We start from the raw sequence: 19,969 nt of genomic DNA, 5'->3' as shown, positions 1-19,969 counted from the left end.
GGGTGTTGATGGGGAATGGGTACAGTACAGGCTTTTGGGGAATGGGTGCAGTACAGGGTATTGATGGGGAATGGGTACAGTACAGGGTGTTGATGGGGAATGGGTACAGTACAGGGTGTTGATGGGGAATGGGTACAGTACAGGATGTTGATGGGGAATGGGTACAGTACAGGGTGCTGATGGGGAATGGGTACAGTACAGGTTGTTGGGGAATGGGTACAGTACAGGGTGTTGATGGGGAATGGGTACTGTACAGGGTGTTGATGGGGAATGGGAAATGTCCAGAGCTGTTGATGGAGAATGGTTAAGGTACAGGGTGTTGATGGGGAATGGGTACAGTACAGGGTGTTGATGGGGAATGGGTACAGTACAGGGTGTTGATGGGGAATGGGTACAGTACAGGGTGTTGATGGGGAATGGGTACAGTACAGGGTGTTGATGGGGAATGGGTACAGTACAGGGTGTTGATGGGGAATGGGTACAGTACAGGGTGTTGATGGGGAATGGGTACAGTACAGGGTGTTGATGGGGAATGGGTACTGTACAGGGTGTTGATGGGGAATGGGTACCGTACAGGGTGTTGATGCGGAATGGGTACCGTGCAGGGTGTTGATGGGGAATGGGTACAGTACAGGGTGTTGATGGGGAATGGGTGCAGTACAGGGTGTTGATGGGGAATGGGTACAGTACAGGGTGTTGATGGGGAATGGGTACAGTAGAGGGTGTTGATGGGGAATGGGTACAGTACAGTGTGTTGATGGGGAATGGGTACAGTACAGTGTGTTGATGGGGAATGGGTAGAGTACAGGGTGTTGATGGGGAATGGGTAGAGTACAGGGTGTTGATGGGGAATGGGTACAGTACATGGTATTGTTGGGGAATGGGTACAGTACAGTGTGTTGATGGGAATGGGTACAGTACAGGGTGTTGATGGGGAATGGGTGCAGTACAGGGTGTTGATGGGGAATGGGTACAGTACAGGGTGTTGATGGGGAATGGGTACAGTACAGGGTGTTGATGGGGAATGGGTACAGTACAGGGTGTTGATGGGGAATGTGTACAGTACAGGGTGTTGATGGGGAATGGGTACAGTACAGGGTGTTGATGGGGAATGCGTACAGTACAGGGTGTTGATGGGGAATGGGTACAGTACAGGGTGTTGATGGGGAATGCGTACAGTACAGGGTGTTGATGGGGAATGGGTACAGTACAGGGTGTTGATGGGGAATGGGTACAGTACAGTGTGTTGATGGGGAATGGGTACAGTACAGTGTGTTGATGGGGAATGGGTAGAGTACAGGGTGTTGATGGGGAATGGGTAGAGTACAGGGTGTTGATGGGGAATGGGTACAGTACAGGGTATTGTTGGGGAATGGGTACAGTACAGGGTGTTGATGGGGAACGGGTCCAGTACAGGGTGTTGATGGGGAACGGGTACAGTACACGGTGCTGATGGGGAACTGGTGCAGTACAGAGTGTTGATGGGGAACGGGTGCAGTACAGGGTGTTGATGGGCAATGGGTACAGTACAGGGTGCTGATGGGCAATGGGTACAGTACAGGGTGCTGATGGGGAATGGGTACAGTACAGGGTGCTGATGGGCAATGGGTACAGTACAGGGTGTTGATGGGCAATGGGTACAGTACAGGGTGCTGATGGGCAATGGGTACAGTACAGGGTGTTGATGGGGAATGGGTACAGTACAGGGTTCTGATGGGGAATGCGTACAGTACAGGGTGTTGATGGGGAATGGGTACAGTACAGGGTGCTGATGGGGAATGCGTACAGTACAGGGTGTTGATGGGGAATGGGTACAGTACAGGGTGTTGATGGGGAATGGGTACAGTACAGGGTGTTGATGGGGAATGGGTACAGTACAGGGTGTTGATGGGGAATGGGTACAGTACAGGGTGTTGATGGGGAATGTGTACAGTACAGGGTGTTGATGGGGAATGGGTACAGTACAGGGTGTTGATGGGGAATGCGTACAGTACAGGGTGTTGATGGGGAATGGGTACAGTACAGGGTGTTGATGGGGAATGCGTACAGTACAGGGTGTTGATGGGGAATGGGTACAGTACAGGGTTCTGATGGGGAATGGGTACAGTACAGGGTGTTGATGGGGAATGGGTACAGTACAGTGTGTTGATGGGGAATGGGTACAGTTCAGGGTGCTGATGGACAATGGGTACAGTACAGTGTGTTGATGAGGAATGGGTACAGTACAGCGTGTTGATGGGGAATGGGTACAGTACAGGGTGTTGATGAGGAATGGGTACAGTACAGGGTGTTGGGGAATGGGTACAGTACAGGGTGTTAATGGGGAATGGATACAGTACAGGGTGTTGATGGGGAATGGGTACAGTACAGGGTGTTGATGGGGAATGGGTACAGTACAGGGTGTTGATGGGGAATGGGTACAGTACAGGGTGTTGATGGGGAATGCGTACAGTACAGGGTGTTGATGGGGAATGGGTACAGTACAGGGTGCTGATGGACAATGGGTACAGTACAGTGTGTTGATGGGGAATGGGTACAGTACAGGGTGTTGATGGGGAATGGGTACAGTACAGGGTGTTGATGGGAAATGGGTACAGTACAGGGTGTTGATGAGGAATGGGTGCAGTACAGCGTGTTGATGGGGAATGGGTACAGTACAGGGTGTTGATGAGGAATGGGTACAGTACAGGGTGTTGGGGAATGGGTACAGTACAGGGTGTTGATGGGGAATGGATACAGTACAGGGTGTTGATGGGGAATGGGTACAGTACAGGGTGTTGAAGGGGAATGGGTACAGTACAGGGTGTTGATGGGGAATGGGTACAGTACAGGGTGTTGATGGGGAATGGGTACAGTACAGGGTGTTGATGGGGAATGCGTACAGTGCAGGGTGTTGATGGGGAATGCATACAGTACAGGGTGTTGATGGGGAATGGGTACAGTACAGGGTGTTGATGGGGAATGCGTACCGTACAGGGTGTTGATGGGGAATGGGTACAGTACAGGGTGTTGGTGGGGAATGGGTACAGTACAGGGTGTTGATGGTGTATGGTTACAGTACAGGGTGTTGATGGGGTATGGGTCCAGTCCAGGGTGTTGATGGGGAATGGGTACAGTACAGGGTGTTGATGGGGAATGGGTACAGTACAGGGTGTTGATGGGCAATGGGTACAGTACAGGGTGCTGATGGGGAATGGGTACAGTACAGGGTGCTGATGGACAATGGGTACAGTACAGGATGTTGATGGGGAATGGGTACAGTACACGGTGCTGATGGGGAACGGGTGCAGTACAGGGTGTTGATGGGGAATGAGTACAGTACAGGGTGCTGATGGGCAATGGGTACAGTACGGGGTGTTGATGGGCAATGGGTACAGTACAGGGTGCTGATGGTGAATGCGTACAGTACAGGGTGTTGATGGGCAATGGGTACAGTACAGGGTGCTGATGGGGAATGAGTACAGTACAGGGTGCTGATGGGGAATGCGTACAGTACAGGGTGGTGATGGGGAATGGGTACAGTACAGGGTGTTGATGGTGAATGCGTACAGTACAGGGTGTTGATGGGCAATGGGTACAGTACAGGGTGCTGATGGGGAATGGGTACAGTACAGGGTGCTGATGGGGAATGCGTACAGTACAGGGTGTTGATGGGGAATGGGTACAGTGCAGGGTTTTGATGGGGAATGGGTACAGTACAGGGTGTTGATGGGGAATGGGTACAGTTCAGGGTGTTGATGGGGAATGGGTACAGTACAGGGTGCTGATGGACAATGGGTACAGTACAGGGTGTTGATGTGGAATGGGTACAGTACAGGGTGTTGATGGGGAATGGGTACAGTACAGGGTGTTGATGGGGAATGGGTACAGTACAGGGTGTTGATTGACAATGGGTACAGTACAGGGTGTTGATGGGGAATGGGTACAGTACAGTGTGTTGATGGGGAATTGGTACTGTGTAGGGTGTTGATGGGGAATGGGTACAGTGTAGGGTGTTGATGGGGAATGGGTACAGTACAGTGTGTTGATGGGGAATGGGTACTGTGTAGGGTGTTGGTTGACAATGGGTACAGCACAGGGTGTTGATGGGGAATGGGTACAGTACAGTGTGTTGATGGGGAATGGGTACAGTGTAGGGTGTTGATGGGGAATGGGTACAGTGTAGGGTGTTGATGGGGAATGGGTACAGTATAGGGTGTTGATCGGGAATGGGTACAGTATAGGGTGTTGATGGGGAATGGGTACACTACAGGGTGTTGATGGGGAATGGGTAAAGTATCGGGTGTTGATGGGGAATGGGTACAGTACAGGGTGTTGATGGGGAATGGGTACAGTATAGGGTGTTGATGGGGAATGGGTACAGTACAGGGTGTTGATGGGGAATGGGTACAGTACAGGGTGTTGATGGGGAATGGGTGCAGTTCAGGGTGTTGATGGGGAATGGGTACAGTACAGGGTGTTGATGGGGAATGGGTACAGTACAGGGTGTTGATGGGGAATGGGTACAGTACAGAACTGTAATTGGCTGATTGTTGGGTGGCATTGACATCAGGAATAGAGGATGCTGACCGTTAGGATGCAAAGTGCCACCTGGAGGAACCTGGGCAGGCAGTGGGTAAAAAGGGATATTGAAAAAAAACGTAACTACAAACTCATGGGTGTTGTTCTCTCTTCCAGTGCCTCCGACTCCTATCCCACACATTCAACAGAGAGTACAGCCACGTCTGTATCAGCGCCAGTGAGAGCAAGGTATGCTGGGAAAGCTCTGGCATGACAGAGCAGATCATGTGATTTCCACGTGGGATGTGCACGATACGGAGATCAGTGTGTTATTGAAAAGTAATCGCCCATACCAGTATGCCTTGGGAACCATGCCAGGGAATCTATGCCCAGGGGAATGTGTACCCCGGGTATATTGCCTCGGGGATCTGTTCCCAGGGGATTATTTTTTTTTAATTCGTTCATGGAATGTGGGCGTCGCTGGCAAGGCCAGCATTTATTGCCCATCCCTAATTGCCCTTGAGAAGGTGGTGGTGAGCCGCCTTCTTGAACCGCTGCAGTCCGTGTGGTGAAGGTTCTCCCACAGTGCTGTTAGGAAGGGAGTTCCAGGATTTTGACCCAGCGACGATGAAGGAACGGTGATATATTTCCAAGTCGGGATGGTGTGTGACTTGGATGGGAATGTGCAAGTGGTATTGTTCCCATGTGCCTGCTGCTCTTGTCCTTCTAGGTGGTAGAGGTCGCGGGTTTGGGAGGTGCTGTCGAAGAAGCCTTGGCGAGTTGCTGCAGTGCAACCTGTGGATGGTACACACTGCAGCCACGGTGCACCGGTGGTGAAGAAAGTGAATGTTTAGGATGGTGGATGGGGTGCCAATCAAGTGGGCTGCTTTGTCCTGGATGGTGTCGAGCTTCTTGAGTGTTGGAGCTGCACTCATCCAAGCAAGTGGAGAGTATTCCATCACACTCCTGACTTGTGCCTTGTAGATGGTGGAAAGGCTTTGGGGAGTCAGGAGGTGAGTCACTCGCCGCAGAATACCCAGCCTCTGACCTGCTCTTGTCGCCACAGTATTTAAATGGCTGGTCCAGTTAAGTTTCTGGTCAATGGTGACCCCCAGGATGTTGATGGTGGGGGATTTGGCGATGGTAATGCCATTGAATGTCAAGGGGAGGTGGTTGGACTCTCTCTTGTTGGAGATGGTCACCGCCTGGCACCTGTCTGGCGCGAATGTTACTTGTCACTTATCAGCCCAAGCCTGGATGTTGTCCAGGTCTTGCTGCATGCAGACCCAGACTGCTTCATTATCTGAGGGGTTGCGAATGGAACTGAACACTGTGCAATCATCAGCGAACATCCCCATTTCTGACCTTATGATGGAGGGAAGGTCATTGATGGAGCAGCTGAAGATGGTTGGGCCTACGACACTGCCCTGAGGAACTCCTGCAGTAATGTCCTGGGGCTGAGATGATTGGCCTCCAACAACCACTACCATCTTCCTTTGTGCTAGGTATGACTCCAGCCACGGGAGAGTTTTCCCCCCTGATTCCCATTGACTTCAATTTTACTGGGGCTCCTTGGTGCCACACTCGGTCAAATGTTGCCTTGATGTCAAGGGCGGTCACTCTCACCTCATCTCTGGAATTCAGCTCTTTTGTCCATGTTTGGACCAAGGCTCTAATGAGGTCTGGAGCCGAGTGTTCCTGGCAAAACCCAAACTGAGCATCGGCGAGCAGGTTATTGGTGAGTAAGTGCCGCTTGACAGCACTGTCGACGACACCTTCCATCACTTTGCTGATGATTGAGAGTAGACTGATGGGGCGGTAATTGGCCAGATTGGATTTGTCCTGCTTTTTGTGGACAGGACATACCTGGGCAATTTTCCACATTGTTGGGTAGATGCCAGTGTTGTCGGTGTACTGGAACAGTTTGGCTAGAGGCGCAGCTCGTTCTGGAGCACAAGTCTTCAGCACTACAGCCGGGATGTTGTCGGGGTCCATAGCCTTTGCTCTATCCAGTGAACTCAGCCATTTCTTGATATCACATGGAGTGAATCGAATTGGCTGAAGACTGGCTTCTGTGATGGTGGGGATATCGAACGGAGGCCAAGATGGATCATCCACTCGGCTGAAGATGGTTGCAAATGCTTCAGCCTTGTATTTTGCACTCACGTGCTGGATTCCGCCATCATTGAGGATGGGGATGTTTGCAGAGACTCCTCCTCCCATTCGTTGTTTAATTGTCCACCACCATTCACGACTGGATGTGGCAGGACTGCAGAGCTTTGATCTGATCCATTGGTTGTGGAATCGCTTCGCTCTGTCTATAGCATGTTGCTTCCGCTGTTTAGCATGCATGTAGTCCTGAGTTGTAGCTTCACCAGGTTGGCACCTCATTTTTAAGTATGCCTGGTGCTGCTCCTGGCATGCTCTTCTGCACTCCTCATTGAACCAGGGTTGATCCCCTGGCTTGTTGGTAATGGTAGAGTGAGGAATATGCCGGGCCATGAGGTTACAGATTGTGCTGGAATACAATTCTGCTGCCGCTGATGGCTCACAGCGCCTCCTGGATGCCCAGTTTTCAGCTGCCAGATCTGTTCTGAATCTATCCCATTTAGCACGGTGATAGTGCCACAAAACACGTTGGATGGTGTCCTCAGTGCGAAGACGGGACTTCGTCTCCATGAGGACTGTGCGGTGGTCACTCCTACCAATACTGTCATGGACAGATGCATTTGCGACAGGTAGATTGGTGAGGACGAGGTCAAGTAAGTTTTTCCCTCGTGTTGGTTCGCTCACCACCTGCCGCAGGCCCAGTCTGGCAGCTATGCCCTTCAGGACTCAGCCAGCTCTGTTGGTAGTGGTGCTACTGAGCCATTCTTGGTGATGTACAATGAAGTCCCCCACCCAGAGTACATTCTGTGCCCTTGCTACCCTCAATGCTTCCTCCAAGTGGTGCTCAACATGGAGGAGGACTGATTCATCAGCTGAGGGAGGGTGGTAGGTGGTAATCAGCAGGAGGTTTCCTTGCCCAAGTTTGACCTGATGCCATGAGATTTCATTGGGTCCAGAGTCAATGTTGAGGACTCCTGGGCCACTCCCTCCTGACCATATACCACTGTACTGCCATCTCTGGTCGGTCTGTCCTGTCGGTGGGACAGGACATAGCCAGGGATGGTGATGGAAGAGTCTGGGACATTGGCTGAAATGTATGATTCTGTAAGTATGGCTATGTCAGGCTGTTGCTTGACTAGTCTGTGGGACAGCTCTCCCAATTTTGGCACAATCCCCAGATGTTAGTGAGGAGGATTTTGCAGGGTCGATTGGGTTTGGTTTGCCTTTGTTGTGTCCGATGCCTAGTGGTCCGTCCGGTTTTATTCTTATTGTGACATTTTTTAGCGAGATTGTACAACTGAGTGGCTTGCTAGGCCATTTCAGAGGGCAATTAAGAATCGACCACATTGCTGTGGGTCTGGAGTCACATATCGGCCAGACCGGGTAAGGACGGCAGGTTTCCTTCCCTAAAGGACGTTAGTGAACCAGATGAGCTTTTACGACAATCCGGTCGTTTCACGGCCACCATTACTGATACTAGTGTTTTAATTCCAGATTTTGTATTTAGTTAATTGAATTTAAATTCCCCAGCTGCCGTGGCGGGATTTAACTCATGACTCCGGATTATTAGTCCAGGCCTCTGGATTGCTCGTCCAGTAACATAACCACATGTGCCCTGGGATGTGTGCCCAGGGGAATGTGTGCCCAGGGGACCTATGCCCAAGGGAATGTGTGCCTAGAGGTATCTGCACCCAGCAGTATCTGTGCCCTAGAATCATCGAATCATAGAATGATTACAGCGCAGAAGGAGGCCATTCGGCCTGTCGAGCCCATGCCGGCTCTCTGCAAGAGCAATCCAATTAGTTTCACTCCCCCGCCCTTCCCCGTAGCCCTGCAATTTTTTTCCCTTCAATTACTTATCCAATTCCCTTTCGAAAGTCATGATTGAATCTGCCTCCACCACCCTTTCAGGGAATGCATTCCAGACATTAACCTGCATTGAAAAGTTTTTCCTCAAGTCGCCTTTAGTTCTTTTGCCAATCACCTAAAATCTGTGTCCTCTCGTTCTCAACCCTTCCGCCAATAGGAAGAGTTTCTTTCTATCTACTCTGTCTAGACCCCTCATGATTTTGTACACGTCTATCAAATCTCCTCTCAACCTTGTCTGCTCTAAAGGGAACAAACCCAGCTTCTCCAGTCTATCCACGTAACTGAAGTCCCTCATCCCTGGAACCATTCTAGTAAATCTTTTCTGCACCCTCTCGAAGGCCTTCACATCCTTCCTAAAGTGCGGTGCCCAGAATTGGACACAGTGCTCCTCCAGTTGTGGCCGAACCAGTTTTTATAAAGGTTCAACGTGACTTCCTTGCTTTTGTACTCTATGCCTCTATTTATAAAGCCCAGGATCCAGTGTGTTTTTTTAAGCGCTTTCTCAACCTGCCCTTCCACCTTCAACGTCCTGTGCACGTATGCCCCCAGGTCTCTCTGTTCATGCACTCCCTTTAGAATTGTACCTTTTAGGTTATATTGTCTCTCTTCGTTCTTCCTACCAAAATGTATCACTTCACACTTCTCTGGGTTAAATTTCATCTGCCATGTGTCCGCCCATTCCACCAGCCTGTCTATGTCCTCTTGAAGTCTATTACTATCCTCCTCACTGTTCACTACATTGGGGATCTGTACCCAGGGAATGTGTGCCTGAGGGTATCTGTACCCAGGGAATATGTGCCTGGGGCTATCTGTACCCAGCAGTATCTGTGCCCAAGGGATTCGTACCCAGGGGAATGTGTGACATGGGGAATATGTGCCTGGAGGTATTTGCGCCAAGGAGAATGTGTGCCCAGCAGTATCTGTGCCCTGGTGAATGTGTGCCTGGAGGTATCTGTGCCCAGGGGATCTGTGCCCAGGGGAACTATGCACAGGAGACTGAACTGAACCCCAGGGAGCTGTGCCCAGGGATTCGCGTTGACATGTGTTTTGTTCATGTGAACAAAACACACGTCAACGTGAGAAATGGTGCAGGAGCAGTTGAACCCAATTTGAGGTTGGAGGACATCTGAGACCACGGTCCAAGAGTTGGCACAATGGCAGAAAGCCTCAGTGCAGAGTGTGGGGCGTCATGGTGCTGTTTACAGTTCTGACACTCCTGGAACAGCTGTCCTTGTGTGTGTGTGTTGTTACTCCATACGATGCTGGTGTTTGTCAGCACAGTGTTCAGAAGGTAGGGAGCAAGACATTTAATGGACAGGTAGATAAAACCAAATAACACACCAGTAACACTAACCAATGCCGATTGGGTTGTGTGGTAAGGGGGTCAGTTGGATAACCACAAGTCCTGGATGTGTTTTCTTTTTATAACGTGGCTACAAACTAAATAAAAGGCAAATAATCCATTTAAACAAATGGCGTAGGGAATAAATAAACTGCCCTTCAGACCAGGAGGTATTTGATTTAATTTCCTGTCTGCTGAGCCACAAGAGCCAGTGGACTGTGAAAGGCCAGAACAGTAAGGGATTTAGCCTCAGTGGGAGTGACTGGGGCATAAGTATTGGAATTTTCATTTATATTTTAAATTTATTTTAATTTACCTATTCAGTGCTGGCAGCTGTTTACTTGGTGCCCTAACTGTGAGCTGGTTTGAGGTCGCGATAAGTAATTAATTAGTTAGTGGTGAGATGAGTTATTTCTCTGAGTGGCAGTTTTTTCTTATAGCAGTTGGGTTATTGTGTAAGTTAAAACAGTATAAAATTGAGCTAAGTAGGGAATTGGATATATACTTGAAAAGGGAAAATTTGCAGGGTTATGAGTAAAGAGCAGGAGAAGTGGGACTAATTGAATAGCTCTTTCAAAGAGCCAGCTCAGGCATGATGGGCTGAATGGCCTCCTTCTGTGCTGTATGATTCTAAGAGCCGTTGGGCAGGAATATTTTTTCCTATTTGTGTGAAGTGAGTAAGCAGAGTTTGATTCTTGCGAGAGTTTGGTGCCAGTGGGAGTTCAGGCTAACACTACAGAGATGGCAGTGCAGGGAACCCTCATGATATGTGTGGAGTATGATGCCTGGGGCATCGAGGATCCTCACTGTATTTAGGAGCCTCACGTTTGTACCAAATGTTTGAAAATTGAATCCCTGGAGCAAAGGATCTCTGAGCTTGGGCAGCCAATGGCCACACTTGGCAGAATCAGAGAGGATGATGAGTTTCTGGATCGTGCACCCCACTATGTGGTTACCCAAGAGGCAGGGCTGGACAGTTCAGGTCACAGGAATAATATGAAAAGAGAGAAGTCAGTGTCCATCTGGAGGTGCAGCAGTGGGAGACCAGGCTCACAGGTGCAGGGAACCCCTGAGTTACTAGAACTGTAAGTAAGAGGTGGACAGTGACAGCAGCTCAAATGAGGTTGGGCCTGTAGCACCGTGGAGCAAAGGACTACCTAAAGGGTGAGAGGTAGGTAGACCTGAATAGGAAAGTGATAGTGGTGGGAGATTCTATAGCCAGGAGATTCTATAGCTGTGACCGGGAGTCGTGACCTGGAGTCTCGAATGGTATGTTACCTTCCTGGTGCCAAGGCGATGGACATCACAAAATGGGTGGAAAGCCTTCTGCAAATGGAGAGACAGCAAACAAAAGTTCTGGTCCACAGTGGAACTAATAACATAAACGTTTGAGGTCTTACAGAAAACATTTGAGGGGTTAGGCATTTGATTGAAGAGTTGGGCACCTCAAGGGTGGCAATCTCCAGCTGTCTTCCCGTGCCACGCGCTGGACTAGTTAAAGAGATGTAGATCGCCATGGGGCTGCAGGGCTGGTGCTGAAGGGAAGGGTTCACATTCTTGAGTCATGGAGTGAGTTCTCGAACAAGAGACGCCCATACCGAAGAGTGTAAGTAGAGCAGTTGGATGGGGGGTGGGAATAAACTAATGTGGTTGGGGGGGGGGAGGGCAGGGGAGTCTAGGTTTGAAACTAGTGAGGGGGAGCAGGATTAATAAAGCAATTGGAATAGAAGCAAAATTGAGAAAATATTCTTAAAGGGAGAAAAAAGCAGATATGAGGTAGTGAGAGATAAAAACACTGTTGTAGAAGAGACAAGGGATATTAAAACATTAAATGAAGACAAAGAATAAGGGTCAATGATCCAAAAAATTGGAGTCAGGATTGTGTGGGATGTATGTGAAAGCAGAAAGCATATAAAACAAATCTGGAGAGTTTAAAACATTAATAACTAAGGAAAGATCTGATGTAGTGGTTATAACAGATGTGGCTTAAATTTGGACAGGACTGGGAAGTATATATTCCTGGTTATAACATTTCCAGGAGTGGCGTGGGAAGAGGGTGGTTGTATTGGTGAAAGATTCTGCGTTGCACTAGATGTGAGGCTGCCCTATGGGGTTGCATTAAGACAGAACATGTACGGTTAGAGTTAAGAAATGGGAAGCGGATGTGCATTACAGGCCGCCAAGAGTAGAGATGAGATACAGGTAGAGATCTGCAACAGGGAGATATGTAAGAACAATGGTTCAATATGGATAGGTGTGAGGTAATACATTTAAGGAGAAAAAGAACAAGGAGTAAGAGTAGACATTCAGTGGAAGAAAAATTAAATGTGTGAATAAACAAGGAGACCCATGAGTTAGGAGATTGGTTAGGTGGTAGAAGACGGAGAGTAGGGATAATGGGTATGCACTCGAATTGGAAGGAAGTGACTAGTGGTGTCCCACAAGGATCGCTTTACTGTATATATTAACACAATAGCCAACCATATATCCAAGTTTGCCGATGACACAAAGATTGGTGGCATAATAAGTAGTGTAGATGGGAGCATAAAATTACAAAGAGTCATTGATAGGTTAAGTGAGTGGGCAAAATTGTGGCAGATGGATTTCCAAGGTACTAAGTGTGAGGTCATCCATTTTAGATCAAAAAGGATAGATCTGAGTATTTTTAAATGGTGAAAAGCTAGGGATGGTGGCGGTCCAAAGAGATTTAGGGGTCCATGTAAACAGATCACTAAAATGTAATGGTCAGATACAAAAAATAATCAAAAAGACGAATGGAACGTTAGCCTTTATATCTAGAGAGCTAGAATATAAAGAGGAGCAAGCTTTGCTGCAGCTATACAAACCCCTGGTTAGACCACATCTGGAGTACTGTGTACAGTTCTGGGCACTGCACCTTAGAAAGGATATATTGGCTTTGGAAGGAGTGCAGTGCAGATTCACCAGAATGTTACCAGGGCTCCAAGGGTTAAATTATGAGGAGAGATTACATAGAATTACAAAGAATGCACAGCACATAAACAGGCCATTCGGCCCAACCAGTCCATGCCGGTGTTTATGCTCCACACGGGCCTCCTCCCTCCCTACTTCATCTAACCCTATCAGCATATCCTTCTATTCCTTTCTCCATCATGTGTTTATCTAGCTTCCCCTTAAATGCATCTATGCATTACGGTTAGGGTTAGGGTTAGGGTTAGGTTAGGGTTAACCCTAACCCTAACCCTAACCCTAATCGCCTCAACTACTCCTTGTGTAGCAAGTTCCACATTCTAACCACTTTCCGGGTAAAGAAATTTCTCCTGAATTCCCTATTGGATTTATTAGTTACTTATATTTATGGCCCCTAGTTCTGGTCTCCCCCGCAGGTGGAAACATCTTCTCTCCGTCTACCCTATCAAACCCTTTCATAATCTTAAAGACCTCTATTAGGTCACCCCTTAGTCTTCTCTTTTCTGGAGAAAAGAGTCCCAGCCTGCTCAATCTTTCCTGATAGGTATAACCTCTCAGTTCTGGTATCATATTAGTAAATCTTTTTTGCACCTTCGTCAGTGCCTCTATATCCTTTATATAATATGGAGACCAGAACTGTTCACAGTACTCCAAGTGTGGTTTAATCAAGGTTCTATATAAATTTAACATAACCTCCCTGCCTTTCAATTCTATCCCTCTAGAAATGAGCCCCTAGATTACGTAGGCTTGTATTCCCTGGAATACTGAAGGTCAAGGGGTGATTTGATTGAGATTTTTAGGATGTTGAAAGGAATTGATAGGGTAGATAGAGAGAAACTTTTCCAGCTGGTGGGAGAGTCTAGGACATGGGGACATAACTTTAAAATCAGAGCTAGGCCATTCAGGAGAGAAGTTAGGAAACACTTCTTCACGCAAAGGGTGGTAGAAGTGTGGAACTCTCTTCCACAAAAAGCAGTAGATGCTAAATCAATTAATAATTTTAAATCAATAGATTTTTGCTAGCCAGGGGTATTGAGGGATCTGGAGCCAAAGTGGGTAAATGGAGTTAGGATACAGATCAGCCATTATCTCATTGAATGGCGGAACAGGCTCGAGGGGCTGAATGGCCTCCTCCTGATCCTATGTTCCTATGAGTTCAAATACATAACTCTCTGAAAGTGTGAGTGCAGGTTGATAAAGCCATAAAAAGGCCAAGAGAATTTGGGGTTTTATAAATAGGGGCATAAAGTACAAGACTAAAGAAGTAATGATGAATTTATACAAAACATTGATTATCCCGCTGTTAGAATACTCGATGCAATTTTAGGCATTTCATTATAAAAGAATGAAAGAAAGAAAGAACTTGCATTTATGTAGCACCTTTCACAACCTCAGGATGTCCTAAGCGCCTTACAGCCAATCAAGTACTTTTAAAGTGTAGTCAGTGTTGTAACGTAGGAAATGCGGCAGACAATTTGCACAAGGCAAGATCCCATAAACAATGAGATAAAGGACCAGATGACCTGTTCTTTTAGTGATGTTGGTTTAGAGAGAAATATTAGTCAGGACTCAGGGAAAACTCCCCTGTTTTTCTTATAGTGCCATGTAGAAAGGACTCCATGATGTGGAGATGCCGGTGATGGACTGGGGTGGACAAATGTAAGGAATCTTACAACACCAGGTTATAGTCCAACAGTTTTATTTGAAAATCACAAGCTATCGGAGCTTACCTCCTTTGTCAGTTGACGAAGGAGATAAGCTCTGAAAGCTTGTGATTTTCAAATAAAACTGTTGGACTATAACCTGGTGTTGGAAGATTCCTTACATATAGAAAGGACATTAAAGTCATAGATAGCATACAATGTAGACTCACCATGATGCTACTGGGGCATAGGAACCTATACTTATGAGGAGAGTCGTGAGACACTAGGACTTTTCTATTGGAGCAGAGAAGGCTAAGAGAAGATTTAATCGAGGTTTTTAAAATTATGAAGAATTTTGATAGTGTGAATTGTGAAAGTTATTTCCTCTGGCTGGCGAGTCAGTGACGAGGGGTAATTAATTTAAAATTATTTCTAAAAGTGTGAAGAGAGAGGTTAAAAGAAATTTCTTTATACAGAGAGTTGTTGGAGCGTGGACTGCTTTGTCACAGGGAATGGCTGAGACAGAAAGCATTGTATCTTTTGAAGGAAAATTGGATAATGGGGGAAAAAAAGGAAGATACATGGCAATGGAGAGAGAGTAGGATAGTAAGATTTGTTTGGGATTGCTTTAGCAAAGTGCTGGCACAGGCACTATGAGCCAAATATGAGACAAACTTGGTTGGTTCTACGGAATTAGCTTTTCTGAACCAAGGCAGAAGAAGGATCACTGAAAATGGCCTCCATAACACTTGTCCCAAACAGAGGGGAAAAAAACAACCAGGATTCCCATTCTTAAGGTATGCTGGTTTGGATGTTGGGGTCGGCTGTGATGCCCCCCGCAGTTGAATAGTTTTCTGACAACCACTATCCAGCCTCACACATGAATGGCGAGGTACAGAGCAACAGCAGCTGGCCTCCATGGAGCTGGACCGCAGCTGGGATCGCTGTCTTCGGAGAGTGTGAGGGGGTGGGGTGGCGAAGAAAAAGTCAGAGAGACTAGCATCAAGGTGAGAAAGACTGTCCATGTCAGAAAGTGACTACAAGAAGCTGGTGCTAAACATAATGCTGTTTCTCTTCCTGTTTTTCAGTTATCTGAGATGTCCGTCACACTGACGAGGGACATGTCATTCTCTGCACTGAGCAGCACCACACTGCCCCCCTCCTCCACCTGCCCCTCTTTGCTGGAAGGACAGTACATCTCCTCAGAGCTGAGGTCAGAGCCCATGTTTATCAATAGATTTCTAACATCTTCATACAGCTTCTGACACCCACAGTAACCTGGGAATAACACGTGAAGTGAGCAACTCCCCCGTGAACAGTAGTGCCAGTTTGCAGTAGATGCTAGACAGGGAGCCCACGTTTAGAGAGTGTTACATTGAGGGATGTGGTTCATGTTCGGGACTGTTTGAGAGGCGTGGTGAGGTATATAAGAGAATGTTGCAGTGGGAGGGATAGGGTAGATCAGAGACTGCTGTAGTGAGAAGTGTGAGGTATATCAGAGAGTGTTGTAGTGTGAGGTGTATCACAGAGCATTACAGTGAAGTGTGTGGGCTATATCAGGGAGTGTTATAGTGAGGGACATGGGATAAATAAAAGAGCACTATAATGAGATATGACGGCATGTTAAAATACGAGCTTGTGTAACACTATAAAACGCGGGTTACAGTGTGGAGTGTGGGATATATCAGAGAATGTTACAGTGAGGGGTGTGGGATATATCAGAGGGTGTTACAGTGAGGGGTGTGGGATATATCAGAGAGTGTTACAGTGAGGGGTATAGGGATATATCAGAGAGTGTTACAGTGATGGGTGTGGGATATATCAGAGAGTGTTACAGTGAGGGGTGTGGGATATATCAGAGGGTGTTACAGTGAGGGGTGTGGGATATATCAGAGAGTGTTACAGTGAGGGGTGTGGGATATATCAGAGGGTGTTACAGTGATGGGTGTGGGATATATCAGAGAGTGTTACAGTGAGGGGTATAGGGATATATCAGAGAGTGTTACAGTGAGGGGTATAGGGATATATCAGAGAGTGTTACAGTGAGGGGTGTGGGTTATATCAGAGAGTGTAACAGTGAGTGGATGGGATATATCAGAGAGTGTTACAGTGAGGGGTGTGGGATATATCAGAGAGTGTAACAGTGAGTGGATGGGATATATCAGAGAGTGTTACAGTGAGGGGTGTGGGATATATCAGAGGGTGTTACAGTGAGGGGTGTGGGATATATCAGAGAGTGTTACAGTGAGGGGTGTGGGATATATCAGAGAGTGTTACAGTGAGGGGTGTGGGATATATCAGAGAGTGTTACAGTGAGGGGTGTGGGATATATCAGAGGGTGTTACAGTGAGGGGTGTGGGATATATCAGAGAGTGTTACAGTGAGGGGTGTGGGATATATCAGAGAGTGTTATAGTGAGGGGTGTGGGATATATCAGAGGGTGTTACAGTGAGGGGTGTGGGATATATCAGAGGGTGTTACAGTGAGGGGTGTGGGATATATCAGAGAGTGTTATAGTGAGGGGTGTGGGATATATCAGAGGGTGTTACAGTGAGGGGTGTGGGATATATCAGAGGGTGTTACAGTGAGGGGTGTGGGATATATCAGAGAGTGTTACAGTGAGGGGTATAGGGATATATCAGAGGGTGTTACAGTGATGGGTGTGGGATATATCAGAGAGTGTTACAGTGAGGGGTATAGGGATATATCAGAGAGTGTTACAGTGAGGGGTATAGGGATATATCAGAGAGTGTTGCAGTGAGGGGTGTGGGATATATCAGAGAGTGTTACAGTGATGGGTGTGGGATATATCAGAGAGTGTAACAGTGAGTGGATGGGATATATCAGAGAGTGTTACAGTGAGGGGTGTGGGATATATCAGAGAGTGTTACAGTGAGGGGTGTGGGATATATCAGAGAGTGTTACAGTGAGGGGTGTGGGATATATCAGAGAGTGTTACAGTGAGGGGTGTGGGATATATCAGAGGGTGTTACAGTGAGGGGTGTGGGATATATCAGAGGGTGTTACAGTGAGGGGTGTGGGATATATCAGAGAGTGTTACAGTGAGGGGTATAGGGATATATCAGAGTGTTGCAGTGAGGGGATGGGATATATTAGAGAGTGTTACAGTGAGGGGTGTGGGATATATCAGAGAGTGTTGCAGTGAGGGGATGGGATATATTAGAGAGTGTTACAGTGAGGGGATGGGATATATCAGAGAGTGTTACAGTGAGGGGATGGGATATATCAGAGAGTGTTACAGTGAGGGGATGGGATATATCAGAGAGTGTTGCAGTGACGGGATGGGATATATTAGAGAGTGTTACAGTGAGGGGATGGGATATATCAGAGAGTGTTATAGTGTGGGGATGGGATGTATCAGAGAGTGTTACAGTGATGGGTGTGGGATATATCAGAGAGTGTCACAATGTTATAAGGACAGTTCAATATGATCCTAGAATTATGATACTTAGATGATACGAGGCCTTATTGCATCTCATTTAGAATACTGAGTCCAGTTTTGGTCCCCACACAGCAGGGAATATCAATACCTTGGAGAAGGTCCAAGGAGTGTCATCAGTATGTTACCCTGTCTTGGGACTTTTAGCTATCAGAATAGGCACAGGGAATTGGGGATTTTTTTCTCTGGAGAAGCGTAGACTTTGACGTGATACGATTGAGATTTTTACAGTGATGAAAGGAATAGATTCTGTTTGGGTGGGTTGGTTTTTTGAGCTGGATAGAGAGGGAAGTGCACAAGTATAAAATAAGAAAAGAGGTGAGATGCCAGGATGTTTCTCTTTTCACGGAGTTATCGATCTCTGGAATAGTTGACCAAAACTTGTTTGGTGATGACTCTACGTTTTTTGAATATTGTCATCTCCGTACCAGGACCCCCGAGACCCAATCCAGAGTGGTCAGTCCCGATCCCGATTCACTACAGGACGGAGAACTGAAGAAATCTCCTGCGCAGGGCAAGGACGAGAAAGGAAACACTCGCATGTTTGTGGCTGATATCCAGGAGATTAGAGTGAGGTATGGCGATAATGTGACCTCTTCCATATTGTACAGACTGTGCCTGTCAGCCTTCTCCAATGTTGCCAACCTCTGCTTTGTTCGTTTTTTAAATTTATTGTATTGCCCAGTGGGTACTCCCGCACAATGTGGTACTGAGCCTCATGTAGCAGAAGGTCCGCGCTGATTTAGCTGGCATTAGTCGGGAGTAAGAGGTGGCCTTGGTGTCGCTAGGTTGGGAGGGTTCCTGGTCCTCATCGATATCCACGGACCCCTTATGAATTCAGCTGCCTATGGAAACCACCCCTCCCCCCACTCCTCCACCCCTCAACAGCAGGAAGCGGGGAGACTCCAAAACCTGCCGGTGGCACCCTCATTTTGTAGTTGGAAAATATTGGAACAGACGAAGGCCATTCATCCCCTCAAGCCCATTCCTCCATTCCTCCATTAAATTAGATCATGGTACCTCAGCTCCATCTACCCACCTTGGTTCCATAACCCTTGCCTAACACAAATCTATCAATCTCAGTTTTGAAATTTTCAATTGACCCCCAGCCTCAACAGCTTTTTGGGGGGAGAGAGTTCCAGATTTCCACTACCCTTTGTGTGACAAAGTGCTTTCTGACAACACCCCTGAATGGTCTAGCTCTAATTTTAAGGTTATGCCCCCTTGTTCTGGACTCTCCTACCAGAGGAAATAGTTTCTCTCTGTCTACCTTATCAAATCCTTTAATCATCTTAAACACATCAATTAGATCACCCCTTAATCCTCTATATTCAATGGAATATGAGCCTAGCCTATGCAATGTGTCCTTATAATTTAACCCTTGTAATCCTGGTATCATTCTGGTAAACCTGCAATTCACCCCCTCCAAATCCAATACCCTTCCTGTGGTGCGGTGCTCAGAACTGAACGCTGTACTCCATATGCGGTCTAACCAGAGCTTTATACAACTGTAGCATAACTTCCAAAAAGTAGTAAGTGACCTGACCGTAGGCTATTGCCAAAGCTGATGAAAGAGCACCCACCAGGAGGCGCACACGAGCAGCCTGAGACTACTGGGTCTCCCTTTGGGTAATTTCTTGACCTCTCCAAAGCCCAGTAACCCAAGGGAGTCAACCAAGCTCGGCAACTTGCCAGCATCGGCCCATTGCTCGGAGCTCCGTTGAGGCTGTGCCAACATACTGCCACCCTCACCCCCCCCCACAACCCCTTGCCGATTTGGGCGACTTATTTGAAAGAGGTCCTGATGAGAAGAGACTAGTGTCAGTGCATAGATTGTCATGCAGAGAGGTGTAAGTGTGGAAGGAGTTCACTTATATCGTATTCTCTGTTGTCTTCCAGTCCGATTGTGTCAAAGAAAGGGTCCCTGCATTTCCTGGAGCCCCAGACCAACGGCTGGGTGAAGCGCTATGTAGTTGTGCGACGGCCGTACGTGTACATTTACAACACCGACAAGGATGTGGTGGAACGAGCTATCCTTAACCTGTCAGCCGCACAGGTGGAGTACAGCGAGGACCAGCAGGCCATGCTCAAGGTACC

General features: G+C 47.5%; 1 protein-coding gene across 14 annotated transcripts in view; it reads left to right on the top strand.

The window, feature by feature from the left end:
- kif1aa (kinesin family member 1Aa) overlaps window positions 1-19,969 on the top strand; it is a 342,099-nt gene that overhangs the window by 312,394 nt on the left and 9,736 nt on the right. For 13 of the 14 annotated variants that reach the window (XM_067994795.1, XM_067994794.1, XM_067994793.1 and 10 more), the window contains 4 exons: window positions 4,678-4,749; window positions 15,501-15,625; window positions 18,304-18,447; window positions 19,772-19,964. In XM_067994795.1, the coding sequence (XP_067850896.1) occupies window positions 4,678-4,749; window positions 15,501-15,625; window positions 18,304-18,447; window positions 19,772-19,964 (534 nt within the window). The remainder of the gene's footprint in view (window positions 1-4,677; window positions 4,750-15,500; window positions 15,626-18,303; window positions 18,448-19,771; window positions 19,965-19,969) is intronic. The other variant, XM_067994796.1, reaches the window with a different exon arrangement.

Source organism: Heptranchias perlo, chromosome 13 (assembly GCF_035084215.1).
Source record: "Heptranchias perlo isolate sHepPer1 chromosome 13, sHepPer1.hap1, whole genome shotgun sequence".
In the NCBI taxonomy this organism is placed as follows: domain Eukaryota; kingdom Metazoa; phylum Chordata; class Chondrichthyes; order Hexanchiformes; family Hexanchidae; genus Heptranchias; species Heptranchias perlo.
Note: the sequence above shows the minus strand (reverse complement) of the source record. Positions and strands in the feature narration are given on the sequence as shown.